Genomic DNA, 16,583 nt, shown 5'->3' with positions numbered 1-16,583 from the left:
CATTTGAATTCCTTCTTATTCCGTGGTACGGGTCTGTGGATGGGCTGTCAAACTTTACCGAGCTCTCTTCGGCTTTTGGTTGCAACAAAATGGGGGAGCACATTTTAGTTGATGATACATGAATGGGGGATATGTGATTGCTGATATCTGTGCCTGTATTCCCTATCGATTATGTGTGTCATTACCTGAAGGTTGTAGAGATGAAGATAAGAAACAATTATGGTAAATGCAGTGGTATTCTATGTGAGGTTAATATGCATTTGTTGGTTTAAGTCTTGTCTGAAGTCTTGTCTGAAGTCTCCTTTGGGCTTTTGCTATTAACGGTATGCAAAAAGCCTTGTCAATGTCCATAGACTTACAAAAAAAATTGGGCTAGCGTAAATTTAAAATTTCTAGGGAAACTGGGGGTCTATGGCATGGTCCATCTGTTTGTCTGTGTACAAGGTTGTCAAACTTCTTCTTTAGTCCATCTGTTGTCTGTATACAAGGTTGTCAAACTTCTTCTTCCAAGTGGGTCTTTTTACCTTGGGGAAAAACAAAGGAGAAACGGGTGAGAGAAACGGACCGTAGAATCGCATTTTCATCACAACAGTGTCTCTATCGTTGGGTCGTAAATCAAATCCATTGGAATTACAATGTTCTCACTCCTTAGACTCATTACTTTAGTACTTTGTTTACACTTCGTTAAAGCCTGAACGCATCTAAATATCAAGCCAATCGATATGACAACACCCAAGATACATAGAAGAAACTTCCCTACATCCATTATAACTCCTTGAGCCCATTCTCCTAAACCGGAGAACCAATTTCGCGGGTTCAACCATGACACCCAACTGGTCAGCTCATTACCCACAGCAGCAAGGGTGAGATTGTGTTTCCTTCGGAACTCCCATTTTAATTGGAGAATGTCGTCCATCTTTTGGTCTATGACCTCGACCGGGTCCTCGGTGCTGTTTGTGATATACGTGCAGCACTTTATTCCATACTGAGTTGCTAGGGTGACACAATACCCACCCGTCACAGCTGTGAGATAATTGAGAATCATCCTATGCTGAACCAGTTCTGTTTTATAAGCTTGGAGCTCCCTTCCAGTATACCTGAATGTGTCATCATACATTTCAGTGATATTGTCTAATAAATTTGCAAGCACAGATATGTATTTATAGTTCAACACTCCTCTGGCGGTGCGAGTGATGTCTAACGCGAGTAGAACCTGAATCCCGGTGGATTCATGGATCAGGTCAGAGGCCGGATGCTCTGTTCTTTCTATTAGATGACGTTTAACGATGTGCTCGTAATGAGTATGAGTATAAGGAGCTTGGGCAACACGGTGAATATCTTTCATTTTTGTATGCTGTACAGTCATTACCTCAGGCAGTACTTTTCCAATATAACACAATCCTTCAGAGTTTGGGGCAAGCCACTTATACGCCTTCCTCCAGCATATGAAATATGCATCATCGGGGAGAACATATGGGACGGAGTAGGACATAACCATATTACACATTTTCCATATGAAATTTCCTAACCCTAATTCTCCCATCTGTTTAGTACACGTATCAATTTGTACGATATGTGTACAGTATCCTGGTGATACCTCTCCAACTCTCATGGTCCTACTTCCTGGGGTATACCTATATCGGAAATATTTTCCACTACCGGCTATGTGGCGTATGAGTTCTGTATCTGTTGGCATTCTATCGGCTCTGTATGAAAAGGTCATGGTTTGGTTATTCCATGACACTTCCCAATTTCCCGGCTTTCGGGGATTGGAAATGTTAAAACATACTAGGGATCTATCCACATGATATTGGTGGAGCTTCAAACTAGGAGGACTGGAGATATTAAATCTCCTGTCCACCGGCCTCCCACCACTTAGCTCAAGTACCTCCCCTACCATTAAAGGGAATGGTACTAAGCCTGATTTACTATGGCCTTGAGGTACTTGAGAGCATACCCAACAATCTGTCTGATTTAACACTTTACCCACTAAGGAGTGATAGTCACTCAATGGATGCTGGTCCATGTGGATATTAAAACTGGACTGACATTTCTTGATGCACCCATCCTCTACTACACTGTCACAGAGTCTACAGATACAGTTCTCTTTTCAGCTAACAATCCTTCACAATGTTTACAAATAACATGGCTGCTAGATCGTTTCCGGTACTCGCCTTTGCTTGGCGATTGTGTTGCTATTGGAAATTTACACCTCCGTCCTAGTCATCAGAAACCCTTCTGGATCCTTTCTCGACCTCACTGGTACTCTCACCGAAACAGACTGCTCTGGTCAACATCAGGGTCAACATGAAAATCCATATCACAGTCTCTTGGGGCAAGTCCATCTTACAGGAGGAGAAAAGGAGAAATTTGTAATGGGGGTACAGAATAAAAATTTGAGGGGGAGAGAAACTTGTTACGATAATTAGTTCTCTAGTCTTGTTGTTCTTCTTGTTCTGCTGTCATCTCAAAGGTGCTGTCTCTCAGTCTTCCAACCGAACACTCCGGTGATACAATATTTCTTCCAAACCAGCGATCTTTCTGTAAGGAGCAAAAATCTTGCATTACCATTTGTCTAACTGATGTGTGACATACCATCTTTAAAACATGAAAACATGAATGAGAAGAGAGAAAACAAAAAAAACAAAAGAGAAAGAGAACAATTCATATACATATATATTACATAAACCAACAATAAACAACAACAGGGAAAAACATTTTTCAAACATTTTAAAACATTGTTCATCAGGCTGTCATATCTACATGTCCAATGGTATCCTTGCGCAGTCCCTCCCACCAGCACCTCCATACTCCACCCTTTGTATCTGGCCAGGATACATTGACGCGGGTAGGTCATGCTGGGGTTTGGTAGACTTCTGCAAGGACCAAGTAGCTATGCAATGTTTGAGTCCTGCCGATGACTGTCAGAGATGGGAAAAAGAAATCATTTCACAGATACATTACAAATTTTACCCGGTCATTCCTGTGTCCTCAAGGAATGACCTCCCAACTTGTTAACAATAACCTCAGGCTTACCATCTGTCCTAGTGATCACCTTTCCTGACTACATATCATGGGTGTGGGCCAAAATTCTTCCTATCTGATCCCTGATTACAATTTGGTGTGTCATAACTTTACTCATTTCTTTGTCTAGGGGGTCTGACTTTATGTGGGCTGTTACAGTTGCTGGCATAATGCCCTTCTCTTTTACAACGATAACAAATCCTTGATTTCCTCCATGTGCCAATGGCCTGGGGTTTTGGTTGATTTGATGTCTCCTCTAATGCTTGGATGCCCATCGCCATCAACCGCTCTTCCTGTGTTTTTCTGGTTCTTTGACTATTATGGTCATGTCGTTGTCTAGGGGGTGTATATACCTTGTGTGTGTTCTTAGACCTACAATCTCGTGCAACATGACCTTCTCTTAAGCAGTTGTAACAGCTTTTCACCTTTGACTTACCCTCCGGAATCTGGGGCTTCTTTGTTTCCCTGTGCTTGCTGATGCTTTGCTCATGCCCAACAGCAGAGTCCCTTAATGCAGCTACTGATTTATCTCTCCAGTATGGATTGGTGATCTGTATCCTTGCTCTCAACACTTCCTTTAAACCATCCATTAGCACAGATACTACCACTTCTCTGTGCGGTGCACTTGTTTCGATGTTTTCTATACCTGTATACCTAGTCATGTCGTGCAATGCCCGGTGGAAATAATTAGAAGTACTTTCACCTTTGCTTTGTCTTATGGAGAAGATTTTGTTCCACTCGACAATGGCTGGGAAATATATTTCTAACTGTCGGTTGATCTGCTTAATACATTCCTGATTGTGTTCCTCCGTACAAGGTACCTCTGTGTCTAATTTACAATCAGCAATAAATTTAGCAGATTCAACACTGGAGGGCAAACATGCCCTCAGCACTGTCCGCAAATCTTTGTTGGTGGGTTCTGTTGAGTTTCCTAGTTCTTTAATAAATCTCTGACATGCAACTAAATCTTCCCTGGGATCAGGGAATTCAGACATGATTGATCTCAATTCTGTCCGGGACCAGGGACGGCGCATTGCACCGTCCTTGACGGGAATGATTCCCTGATCGTCAGTCTTCCCATTGGGGACTGTGATCACCCTGACAGGACTAAATTCAATTACATCACCTTGTGTTGGTCTTACAATATGGGGTACATTTGTTTGTGTGTGATATATAACATTGTACGTACCTGTGGACACGACCTCACCTGATCCTCCGTTAGGGGGTTTGATTACTGCCTTTACCGATTTGGTCGCGTCCACCTGGATGTCTTGTGTGATGGCTGCTGGAAAAGGTGCCGACATCGTGCTGGACTCACGTTCTTGCTTGTAGTCCTGAGGGAAGTTTAACATGGGGTGCGACTTGCACAGGTTAACATTTGTAATTTTTACACTTTCATTTTCATAAACATTATTACATTTGTTATTTTCATTCTTAATACAGTTACTAAGTGCATTTTTATCGTACCCTATTGCGCCATTCTCTGCAACCATAATCCTCTCCATTGCCATGTCTCTCCTCCCAAGATGAGAGTCAGATATGTAAGTTAAGTTTCGTTGTATTTCACTTTCCTTTTGCCATAACTTTAAACAACCATAATGTTTGATCCGTCTCTTTGCTGATTTAATGAGACATATCCTTCTCCTTAGATTTAGTAACACATCTGGGCTAAAGCTGCCTACTCTTGGGAACTTCTCCCCGTCATGTACAGTCATTCTTTCCCATTCATCACATAAAACCTGTGTGTGTGAACCGTATTTTTCACACATTACATACCTTGCCGACCCGATTGGTCGGTTTACTGAATCAACCCGAACCGAGGTTGATCGCCCCCTACCTGAACAACTGGCCCCCATAACTTGCAGGTGTTGCTTTCACTACCTCTGACCTTCAATCAGGGTCTTCAGCGAACCCTTACAAAAACCAAGATGTTCAAGATAGGCCGACGGTGGCGGTTTACCGAGTACCCCACTCACTCGCCCACGCCGACCAATATGCCCACACACTGCCTTAGCGCTGGCGTACTCGACCCAGGGCCCCTGCGACCTGAACCTCTATTTACTGAAACATGTGAGGGTGATCCGAAGAGCACTTACTCTTTTCAGTAACTATTGGTTGCTGGATAGTTCCCAAGTGACTGGCGAACCTCCCTTAAAATAAAAAAAATAACACAAATCACGTTAGAATGTACAAATAGCGTTTATGACCCCTTTCGTACACAAATGGTACTGGGTCAAATTACTAACTAATGCACATAATTACGTGCGGTACAATCAGTCTGCACATAAGCAACTAATCTTATGTGCGGAGCGACCAGTGGAATCGAAAATTATGGCTGCGAATTCCTTCAGCCTGAGCTTCAATGGCCTATATGGGTTTTGCACCAACCCCCTGGGTTGTGCTCTTTCTATCTATAGCAGACTTCTTAGTCTGCTGTACCTAGACCACCTGGTCTGTATGACCTCCTGGTCTGTTCTACAGTAGACCTTCTGGTCTGCTATACTCTAATGCTCTTTTTTTAATGTTTAACAAGGGATGCCTCCCTAGCCACCATGCACGTCACTTACATGTATGCACCTCACGAGAACTCGACTTCTTGTGGTTCAACCCAAAAATTGTAAAAACATATATATGCAAACACTCACTCACCACATGTACACTTTACTTTTGTTTCTATTTCTGCGCAGAAATTTCTTTCCTTTAGACCAGATGTGTCGTAAATTTAGAGAAGGATCTATTAGTTTTAGATTTCGGACACTAAAATTGACTTGCGCTATTTATCGCGTTGCCACCTTTTCGCCTGTTAAAATAATACTATCGTGTGATTTGAGTTACGTGGGCGTACCCGGACACTCCGTTGCGTAATATACGCCGCGTGCGTCGGCCTTTACGTTGCGTACACTAGTCCAACCCTTTTGTTAGAAACACGTGTACGCAAGGCAGATATCCACCGTAACACAATTAACACGTTTATCAATGTAGGTGATCCTCGATCATCTACCGAGCACCACACAGATCTCTCCTTGTATCTTTAGGCAAAGCTGTGTGCGTGCTTTACAAATTACCCCTTAAATGTATTACCTTTACTCTTTAACTACTGATAGCAACAAATCTTTCTTAGCCCGTTAACAATTGTGAAATGGCAAACAGGAGAGTGATATGAAAATACACAAATGAAAAGAAATGCAGATGTATGCGTGCGTGCGTACGCAAGACAGAACAGAGAAAAAAAAAACAGTTTTAAAAGACACTAGCGTATTGTTCTTACCTCCGGTTCCGGATTCCTTCAGCACCCTTTACTAAGCGAAGCAGACGCTTATCGGGTCAGCACTATGAGGAATATTACCTCCCGCCCTTTGCTGATCGATAATGTCTGCTGAAATTACCTAGTGCAGATATGTGAAGGACGGACGAGCCGCCAATTGATAAAGCCTAATATTTATCCTATATAACACACTATAAAGAGGTTAAGAGACACAGTACGCAATTGGCGCACGAGGTACCGTAAGGGTACGCTCTTAGCGTAGCGGACGCTGTATCGGGAGCGAGCCGCTCGAGCGACACAAACGCTCGCGAGAATACGCTGTTGGTATCGGGCACACTATAGGTAAGCGACTACCGTAATGCTACGCTATCAGCGTAGCGGACGCTCGAGACCACGAGGAGATCACGAGCGGCGCAGACGCTCACAAGATAACAATCAGTAGACCTTGAATGTAACACACAGAAATGATATTCTTATACTGTAAACCTTGTACTGAAACACTGTAGCGATATAACGCTGCTTAACCTTGTTTACACTAAAGCTGTTTGAGCGATAGAGACGCTCCTATTACCCACTGCAATATAATGAACACACACAATACCGGTCTAAGGGTCTAACGCCTTTTAAGGAAATGAATGAACGTTCAAAAAGAATAATACAATACAAGTTATACACTACCAAAATAACATAGAATTCCTAACCAGATAACTGCACATAAAATACAATAAAGATACAATCACTTTTAAAGGGGGAGGGAGTGAGAGAGAGAGAGAGAGAGAGAGAGAGAGAGAGAGAGAGAGAGAGAGAGAGAGAGAGAGAGAGAGAGGAGAGAATGGCTTATAACAATAAACAAAGACAATATGATTGCAGAGAAACTTACGCACAAAGGGTAACAATCGCATGCGCCTCCTGAATATCCAGCTCCCGATTATCAGTGATGAGAACCGTTGAAGAGAATAGAGCTGGCCCTGATCGGCTTGTCCTTTTATACACTACACACAATACAGTACAATGGTCCCTATATTCTTATTGTTCATTGGACACAGGAATTCCTCTTCGCATTATAACAAAAGGTCTTAGGTTGATTCATACAGGTGGGCTGTGACTATTCCTAACTGCTCAGGTGGGTGGGAAACTAGGTTTCCCGCCGCATGGATAATAAAGTGCAAATATAGTAAAAGTCCATAAACTTCTTATGTCCATAACTATTCACACGAGCGAGTTATCCGCTTCAAACCAACACCGGAATATTGCTAATTAAATACTCTTCCGATGGATACTAAACACCACTGTATAACCTCTGTCTGACCCTTCGTATCAAACAAAGAGGGATCTCTTTGTCTGTGAACATGCTATATTAACTAAACTTTCAGATTCTATCAAAGGGACCATAATCTACAAAATACATTATATGGTAAAAATATGTAACGATCGAGTCGCACGCTAGGCGCACATAAACTCTACCGTAAATGCGCATACCGTGCGCCTGCGGGTGCACGCAACAGCGAGTATGCGCACGCACGGGAGAGCGTACGCATGCGCAGCGGGGACACGTATGAGGTGCAAATATGGCAGTGTGCATCATGATATTTTTCTGACTTTGACAGCTGTTACGTCAGGGCTACCTTTTGGGCAAACGTGACACCCTAGGGGAAGATTCCCATCGTATCCTGGCCCTAGTAGGGAAAGGATACTCCCTGAGAATTCTTTGTGGGAAACTGCAGTCTCTTGTCTGGAGATTCCCGCTCTTTTTCATCATGAGAGGAGGGAAATTTACCTTAGCTTTCTTCCCCTTAAACATGTGTACCCTTGTGTCAGGGACAGATGAGTCATCAGTGATATGCAAATCATCTTTTATTACAATAATCATATATTGAATACTTTTCTGCCATTTTGGCTGTAACTTTGCATTATCGTAGTCGACACTGGAGTCAGACTCCGTGTCGATATCAGTGTCTATTATTTTGGATAGTGATCATTGAGAGACTCTGAAGGTCTCTGCGACATAGGGACAGACATGGGTAGATTCCCTGTCTGTTCTCTACTCTTTTGTGCAATAAATTCACCTTAGCACTTAATTACACATATCCAAACAGGTGTCGGCGTTGTCGACTGAGACACCCTCTCTCACACATATTTGCTCCATCTCCTCCTTAGGGGAGCCTTTTACCTCAGACATGTCGACACACACGTACCGACACACCACACACTCAGGGAATGCTCATCTGAAGACAATTCCCCCATAAGGCCCTTTGGAGAGATAGAGAGAGAGTATGCCAGCACACACCCCAGCGCTATTAACCCAGGAATAACACAGTAACTTAATGTTAACCCAGTAGCTGCTGTTTATATTGATTTTTGCGCCTAATTATGTGCCCCCCCCCTCTCTTTTTACCCTCTTCTACCGTGTAACTGCAGGGGAGAGGCTGGGGAGCTTCCTCTCAGCGGTGCTGTGGAGAAAAACATGGCGCTGGTGAGTGCTGAGGAAGAAGCCCCGCCCCCTCGACGGCGGGCTTCTGTCCCGCTTTCATGTACAATTTTTGGCGGGGGCTCATACATATATACAGTGCCCAACTGTATATATGCAAACTTTTGCCAAAGAGGTCTCTAATTGCTGCCCAGGGCGTCCCCCCCCCTGCGCCCTTACAGTGACCGGAGTATGTGGGTGTAGTGTGGGAGCAATGGTGCACAGCTGCAGTGTTGTGCGCTACCTCAGTGAAGACTGGAGTCTTCTGCCGCCGATTTCGAAGTCTTCTTGCTTCTTTCACCCGGCTTCTGTCTTCCGGCTCTGCGAGGGGGACGGCGGCGCGGCTCCGGGATCGGACGACGAGGGTGAGATCCTGTGTACGATCCCTCTGGAGCTAATGGTGTCCAGTAGCCTAAGAAGCAGGACCTATCTGCAGGGAGTAGGGCTGATTCTCTCCCCTCAGTCCCACGATGCAGGGAGTCTGTTGCCAGCAGAGCTCCCTGAAAATAAAAAAACCTAACAAAATACTTTCTTATAGCAAGCTCAGGAGAGCTCACTAAACAGCACCCAGCTCGTCCGGGCACAGATTCAAACTGAGGTTGGGAGGAGGGACAAAGAGGGAGGAGCCAGAGCACACCAGAATCTAAATTCTTTCTTAAAGTGCCCATGTCTCCTGCGGAGCCCGTCTATTCCCCATGGTCCTTACGGAGTCCCCAGCATCCACTAGGACGTTAGAGAAATGTTACAATGGAGTACCTTCACTTACTTCAATCTGCCATCAAAAAAGGCTGGTGTAGCCGGCACTATGGTTTTGATAAAGAAAGGTTGATTTCCCTTGGTCTCTTCGTAGCCTCCAACAATACTGAACCCCCAGCTTTCCAAGGTACTCTTCCGTAAAGAAATGTGCTTACACCAGTGCAGGGAGCTGTTGTGAGTAAATGGTAAATAACACATTGTATTAACTTCAAATGATTTTGTTATACATTGTGTTACATGCTGCTACAATACAACAGATAAAGCTCCTCTAAAAAAAGACTACTTCAAATATAGTACAGCCATCACTTCAACTATTGCATAGCCCTCCTCACAATCACTCATATCACAGGTTCTCAGACCCCGCACAGTTCATGTTTTCCAGGTCACCTGTGGATTTTTAAAATGTGACAGTTGGCGATACACAGTGCAGATACCGGGTGACATGTAAAACGTGAACTGTGTGGGCTCCTGAGGACCAATGTTTGAGTACCACTGACCTACTGTATATGAAGATACCTAAACATTTTTAAAACAAATAAATGTCAAGCATTTCATGGTTTAGAATGATTTACATTCAATTGTAGGTTTAGTGGTCTTTAAATAAAAGAATTTAAACAGTGCATTCGTATCTTGATCTGTGAATGGATGCAATAGATAATGCCCCTCTCCCCCACTCACTTTGCTGGAGAAAGTGTCATGACCATAAGCCATTCATTCTGCCTTGGGGAGGTGTTTGTTAGATAGACAGTTAAGGTCGACAGTCAAAAGTTCGTCAGGTTCCAAGGGTTAACATGAAAAAATAAGAATTTACTTACCGATAATTCTATTTCTCATAGTCCGTAGTGGATGCTGGGGACTCCGTAAGGACCATGGGGAATAGCGGCTCCGCAGGAGACTGGGCACATCTAAAGAAAGCTTTAGGACTATCTGGTGTGCACTGGCTCCTCCCCCTATGACCCTCCTCCAAGCCTCAGTTAGGATACTGTGCCCGGACGAGCGTACACAATAAGGAAGGATTTTGAATCCCGGGTAAGACTCATACCAGCCACACCAATCACACCGTACAACTTGTGATCTGAACCCAGTTAACAGCATGATAACAGAGGAGCCTCTAGAAAAGATGGCTCACTACAGCAATAACCCGATTTTTTTGGTAACAATAACTATGTACCAGTATTGCAGACAATCCGCACTTGGGATGGGCGCCCAGCATCCACTACGGACTATGAGAAATAGAATTATCGGTAAGTAAATTCTTATTTTCTCTAACATCCTAAGTGGATGCTGGGGACTCCGTAAGGACCATGGGGATTATACCAAAGCTCCCAAACGGGCGGGAGAGTGCGGATGACTCTGCAGCACCAAATGAGAGAACTCCAGGTCCTCCTCAGCCAGGATATCAATTTTGTAGAATTTTACAAACGTATTTGCTCCTGACCAAGTAGCTGCTCGGCAAAGTTGTAAAGCCGAGACCCCTCGGGCAGCCGCCCAAGATGAGCCCACCTTCCTTGTGGAGTGGGCATTTACAGATTTTTGGCTGTGGCAGGCCTGCCACAGAATGTGCAAGCTGAATTGTACTACAAATCCAACGAGCAATAGTCTGCTTAGAAGCAGGAGCACCCAGCTTGTTGGGTGCATACAGGATAAACAGCGAGTCAGATTTCCTGACTCCAGCCGTCCTGGAAACATATATTTTCAGGGCCCTGACAACGTTTAGCAACTTGGAGTCCTCCAAGTCCCTAGTAGCCCCAGGCACCACAAATAGGTTGGTTCAGGTGAAACGCTGAAACCACCTTAGGGAGAAACTTAGGACGAGTCCTCAATTCCGCCCTGTCCGAATGGAAAATCAGATAAGGGCTTTTTTAGGATAAAGCCGCCAATTCTGACACGCGCCTGGCCCAGGCCAGGGCCAACAGCATGACCACTTTCCATGTGAGATATTTTAACTCCACAGATTTAAGTGGTTCAAACCAATGTGACTTTTGGAACCCAAAACTACATTGAGATCCCAAAGTGCCACTGGAGGCACAAAAGGAGGCTGTATATGCAGTACCCCTTTTACAAACGTCTGAACTTCAGGGACTGAAGCTAGTTCTTTTTGGAAGAAAATTGACAGGGCCGAAATTTGAACCTTAATGGACCCTAATTTCAGGCCCATAGACACTCCTGTTTGCAGGAAATGTAGGAATCGACCCAGTTGAATTTCCTCCGTCGGGCCTTACTGGCCTCGCACCACGCAACATATTTTCGCCAATTGCGGTGATAATGTTTTTGCGGTTACATCCTTCCTGGCTTTGATCAGGATAGGGATGACTTCATCCGGAATGCCTTTTTTCCTTCAGGATCCGGCGTTCAACCGCCATGCCGTCAAACGCAGCCGCGGTAAGTCTTGGAACAGACAGGGTCCTTGCTGGAGCAGGTCCCTTCTTAGAGGTAGAGGCCACGGATCATCCGTGAGCATCTCTTGAAGTTCCGGTTACCAAGTCCTTCTTGGCCAATCCGGAGCCACGAATATAGTGCTTACTCCTCCCCATCTTATCAATCTCAGTACCTTGGGTATGAGAGGCAGAGGAGGGAACACATACCCTGACTGGTACACCCACGGTGTTACCAGAGCGTCTACAGCTATTGCCTGAGGGTCCCTGGACCTGGCGCAATACCTGTCGAGTTTTTCCCAACGGTTTATAATCATGTGGAAGACTTCTGGGTGAAGTCCCCACTCTCCCGGGTGGAGGTCGTGCTGAGGAAGTCTGCTTCCCAGTTGTCCACTCCCGGAATGAATACTGCCGACAGTGCTATCACATGATTTTCCGCCCAGCGAAGAATCCTTGCAGCTTCTGCCATTGCCCTCCTGCTTCTTGTGCCACCCTGTCTGTTTACGTGGGTGACTGCCGTGATGTTGTCCGACTGGATCAACACCGGCTGACCTTGAAGCAGAGGTCTTGCTAAGCTTAGAGCATTGTAAATGGCCCTTAGCTTCAGGATATTTATGTGAAGTGATTTTTTCTCCAGGCTTGACCATAAGCCCTGGATATTCCTTCCCTGTGTGACTGCTCCCCAGCCTCGCAGGCTGGCATCCGTGGTCACCAGGACCCAGTCCTGAATGCCGAATCTGCGGCCCTCTAGAAGATGAGCACTCTGCAACCACCACAGGAGGGACACCCTTGTCCTTGGTGACAGGGTTATCCGCTGATGCATCTGAAGATGCGACCCGGACCATTTGTCCAGCAGGTCCCACTGGAAAGTTCTTGCGTGGAATCTGCCGAATGGGATTGCTTCGTAGGAAGCCACCATTTTACCCAGAACCCTTGTGCATTGATGCACTGAGACTTGGCTCGGTTTTAGGAGGTTCCTGACTAGCTCGGATAACTCCCTGGCTTTCTCCTCCGGGAGAAACACCTTTTTCTGGACTGTGTCCAGGATCATCCCTAGGAACAGAAGACAAGTCGTCGGAACCAGCTGCGATTTTGGAATATTGAGAATCCAATCGTGCTGCCGCAACACTACCTGAGATAGTGCTACACCGACCTCCAACTGTTCCCTGGATCTTACCCTTATCAGGGAATTGTCCAAGTAAGGGATAACTAAAATTCCCTTCCTTCGAAGGAATATCATCATTTCGGCCATTACCTTGGTAAAGACCCGGGGTGCCGTGGACCATCCATACGGCAGCGTCTGAACTGATAGTGACAGTTCTGTACCATAAACCTGAGGTACCCTTGGTGAGAAGGGTAAATTTTGACATGAAGGTAAGCATCCTTGATGTCCCGAGACATCATGTAGTCCCCTTCTTCCAGGTTCGCAATCACTGCTCTGAGTGACTCAATCTTGAATTTGAACCTCTGTATGTAAGTGTTCAAAGATTTTAGATTTAGAATCGGTCTCACTGATCCGTCCGGCTTCGGTACCACCACAGTGTGGAATAATACCCCGTTCCCTGTTGCAGGAGGGGTATCTTGATTATCACCTGCTGGGAATACAGCTTGTGAATGGCTTCCAAAACTGTCTCCCTGTCAGAAGGAGACATCGGTAAAGCCGACTTTAGGAAACGGCGAGGGGGAGACGTCTCGAATTCTAATTTGTACCCCTGAGATATCACCTGAAGGATCCAGGGGTCTACTTGCGAGTGAGCCCACTGTGCGCTGAAATTCATTGAGACGGGCCCCCCACCGTGCCTGATTCTGCTTGTAAAGCCCCAGCGTATACTGAGGGCTTGGCAGAGGCGGGAGAGGGTTTCTGTTCCTGGGAACTGGCTGATTTCTGCAGCCCTTTTCCTCTCCCTCTGTCACGGGGCAGAAAAGAGGAACCTTTTGCCCGCTTGTCCACGAAAAGACTGCGCCTGATAATACGGCGTCTTCTCATGTTGAGAGGCGACCTGGGGTACAAACGTGGATTTCCCAGCTGTTGCCGTGGCCACCAGGTCTAAAAGACCGACCCCAAATAACTCCTCCCCTTAATAAAGCAATACTTCCAAATGCCATTTGGAATACGCATCACCTGACCACTGACCTGTCCATAACCCTCTACTGGTAGAAATGGACAGCGCACTTACTCTTGATGCCAGAGTGCAAATATCCCTCTGTGCATCTCGCATATATAGAAATGCATCCTTTAAATGCTCTATAGTCAATAATATACTGTCCCTGTCCAGGGTATCAATATTTTCAGTCAGGGAATCCGACCAAGCCACCCCAGCACTGCACATCCAGGCTGAGGCGATTGCTGGTCGCAGTATAACACCAGTATGTGTGTATATACTTTTTAGGATATTTTCCAGCTTCCTATCAGCTGGCTCCTTGAGGGCGGCCGTATCAGGAGACGGTAACCTCCCTAACCTCTGGCGGGAAAGGATATAATGCCAATAACATTTTAGAAATTATCAGTTGTTATCGGGGGAAACCCACGCATCATCACACACCTCATTTAATTTCTCAGATTCAGGAAAACTACAGGTAGTTTTTCCTCACCGAACATAATACCCCTTTTTGGTGGTACTCGTATTATCAGAAATGTGTAAAACATTTTTCATTGCCTCAATCATGTAACGTGTGGCCCTACTGGAAGTCACATTTGTCTCTTCACCGTCGACACTGGAGTCAGTATCCGTGTCGGCGTCTATATCTGCCATCTGAGGTAACGGGCGCTTTATAGCCCCTGACGGCTTATGAGACGTCTGGACAGGCACAAGCTGAGTAGCCGGCTGTCTCATGTCAACCACTGTCTTTTATACAGAGCTGACACTGTCACGTAATTCCTTCCAACAGTTCATCCACTCAGGTGTCGACCCCCTAGGGGGTGACATCACTATTACAGGCAATCTGCTCCGTCTCCACATCATTTTTCTCCTCATACATGTCGACACAAAAGTACCGACATACAGCACACACACAGGGAATGCTCTGATAGAGGACAGGACCCACTAGCCCGTTGGGGAGACAGAGGGAGAGTTTGCCAGCACACACCAGAGCGCTATATATATATACAGGGATAACCTTATATAAGTGTTTTTCCCCTTATAGCTGCTGTATAGTTAATACTGCGCCTAATTAGTGCCCCCCTCTCTTTTTTAACCCTTTCTGTAGTGTAGTGACTGCAGGGGAGAGCCAGGGAGCTTCCCTCCAACGGAGCTGTGAGGGAAAATGGCGCCAGTGTGCTGAGGAGATAGGCTCCGCCCCCTTATCGGCGGCCTTATCTTCCCGTTTTTCTGTATATTCTGGCAGGGGTTAAATGCATCCATATAGCCCAGGAGCTATATGTGATGCATTTTTTGCCATCCAAGGTGTTTTTTATTGCGTCTCAGGGCGCCCCCCCCCAGCGCCCTGCACCCTCAGTGACCGGAGTGTTAAGTGTGCTGAGAGCAATGGCGCACAGCTGCAGTGCTGTGCGCTACCTTGTTGAAGACAGGACGTCTTCTGCCGCCGATCTTCCGGACCTCTTCTGCCTTCTGGCTCTGTAAGGGGGCCGGCGGCGCGGCTCTGGGACCCATCCAAGCTGGGCCTGTGATCGTCCCTCTGGAGCTAATGTCCAGTAGCCTAAGAAGCCCAATCCACTCTGCACGCAGGTGAGTTCGCTTCTTCTCCCCTTAGTCCCTCGATGCAGTGAGCCTGTTGCCAGCAGGTCTCACTGAAAATAAAAAACCTAAACTAAAACTTTCACTAAGAAGCTCAGGAGAGCCCCTAGTGTGCACCCTTCTCGTTCGGGCACAGAGATCTAACTGAGGCTTGGAGGAGGGTCATAGGGGGAGGAGCCAGTGCACACCAGATAGTCCTAAAGCTTTCTTTAGATGTGCCCAGTCTCCTGCGGAGCCGCTATTCCCCATGGTCCTTACGGAGTCCCCAGCATCCACTTAGGACGTTAGAGAAAGGTCCACACACATGGTTGACGCGTTTTTTAAGGTTTTTTCATGTTTTACAACTTTGGCTGCATTTACTATCCATGTCACAAACTATTACCCTTAGTAAACTTGAGCGAAGTGAGCCTGGGAGGGGACGCAAAACACAAAACAACATAAAAAGACTTTTGAGTCAACCTTTTTCATGTCGACCCTTTTAACCCTGTCGACCTTTATAATGTCTATGTTCTGTATCACACCCCTGCCTTAACACAATGAGAATTTTTTTTTTTTTTTTAAAGTACTTCAGAGTCAGACACCTGGCGGCACATTTGTCCTTTGTCCCACAAGGTGGGCAAGTTGGGCATTATGTCCCATTCAAAGCAGTAACTGGGTGTTTGGATGGGAGTCTGAGGTAGCCTAATGCTCTAATAGTGCTAGGCATGCCCCTGTAGGAACTGGAATGTTGGGAAGTATGGTAATGTTTAGGACAAGCTTAAGTATGGCACACACCATGCAATAAGTGCCCAATTTGGATACATATGTGATCAGTGACTGATATGATCTGCATATATGTTTACCAGCATCGTTATCTGCTTTCAGAAGTAAATTACTACGTTGGCTCTAAATTACCTCAATATGAAAAATTGGAAACATATAGGCATTATTGCCCAGATTTATCAAGCCTTGGAGAGTGATAAATAGCACGATGATAAATGGCCAGCCAATCAGTTCCTAAC

The 16,583-nt window shown here is 45.6% G+C and overlaps 1 protein-coding gene across 4 annotated transcripts in view; it reads right to left on the bottom strand.

Annotated features, from left to right (window-relative positions):
* The window catches only part of LOC134948915 (ligand of Numb protein X 2-like), a 136,211-nt gene that overhangs the window by 11,399 nt on the left and 108,229 nt on the right, over nucleotides 1–16,583 (bottom strand). For all 4 annotated transcript variants that reach the window (XM_063937193.1, XM_063937196.1, XM_063937195.1 and 1 more), the window contains one exon: nucleotides 9,523–9,681. In XM_063937193.1, the coding sequence (XP_063793263.1) occupies nucleotides 9,523–9,681 (159 nt within the window). The remainder of the gene's footprint in view (nucleotides 1–9,522; nucleotides 9,682–16,583) is intronic.

The sequence above is a fragment of the Pseudophryne corroboree genome, chromosome 8 (genome assembly GCF_028390025.1).
Source record: "Pseudophryne corroboree isolate aPseCor3 chromosome 8, aPseCor3.hap2, whole genome shotgun sequence".
NCBI lineage: Eukaryota > Metazoa > Chordata > Amphibia > Anura > Myobatrachidae > Pseudophryne > Pseudophryne corroboree.
The sequence above is the reverse complement of the archived record's forward strand: the minus strand, read 5'-3'. Positions and strand labels throughout refer to the sequence as shown.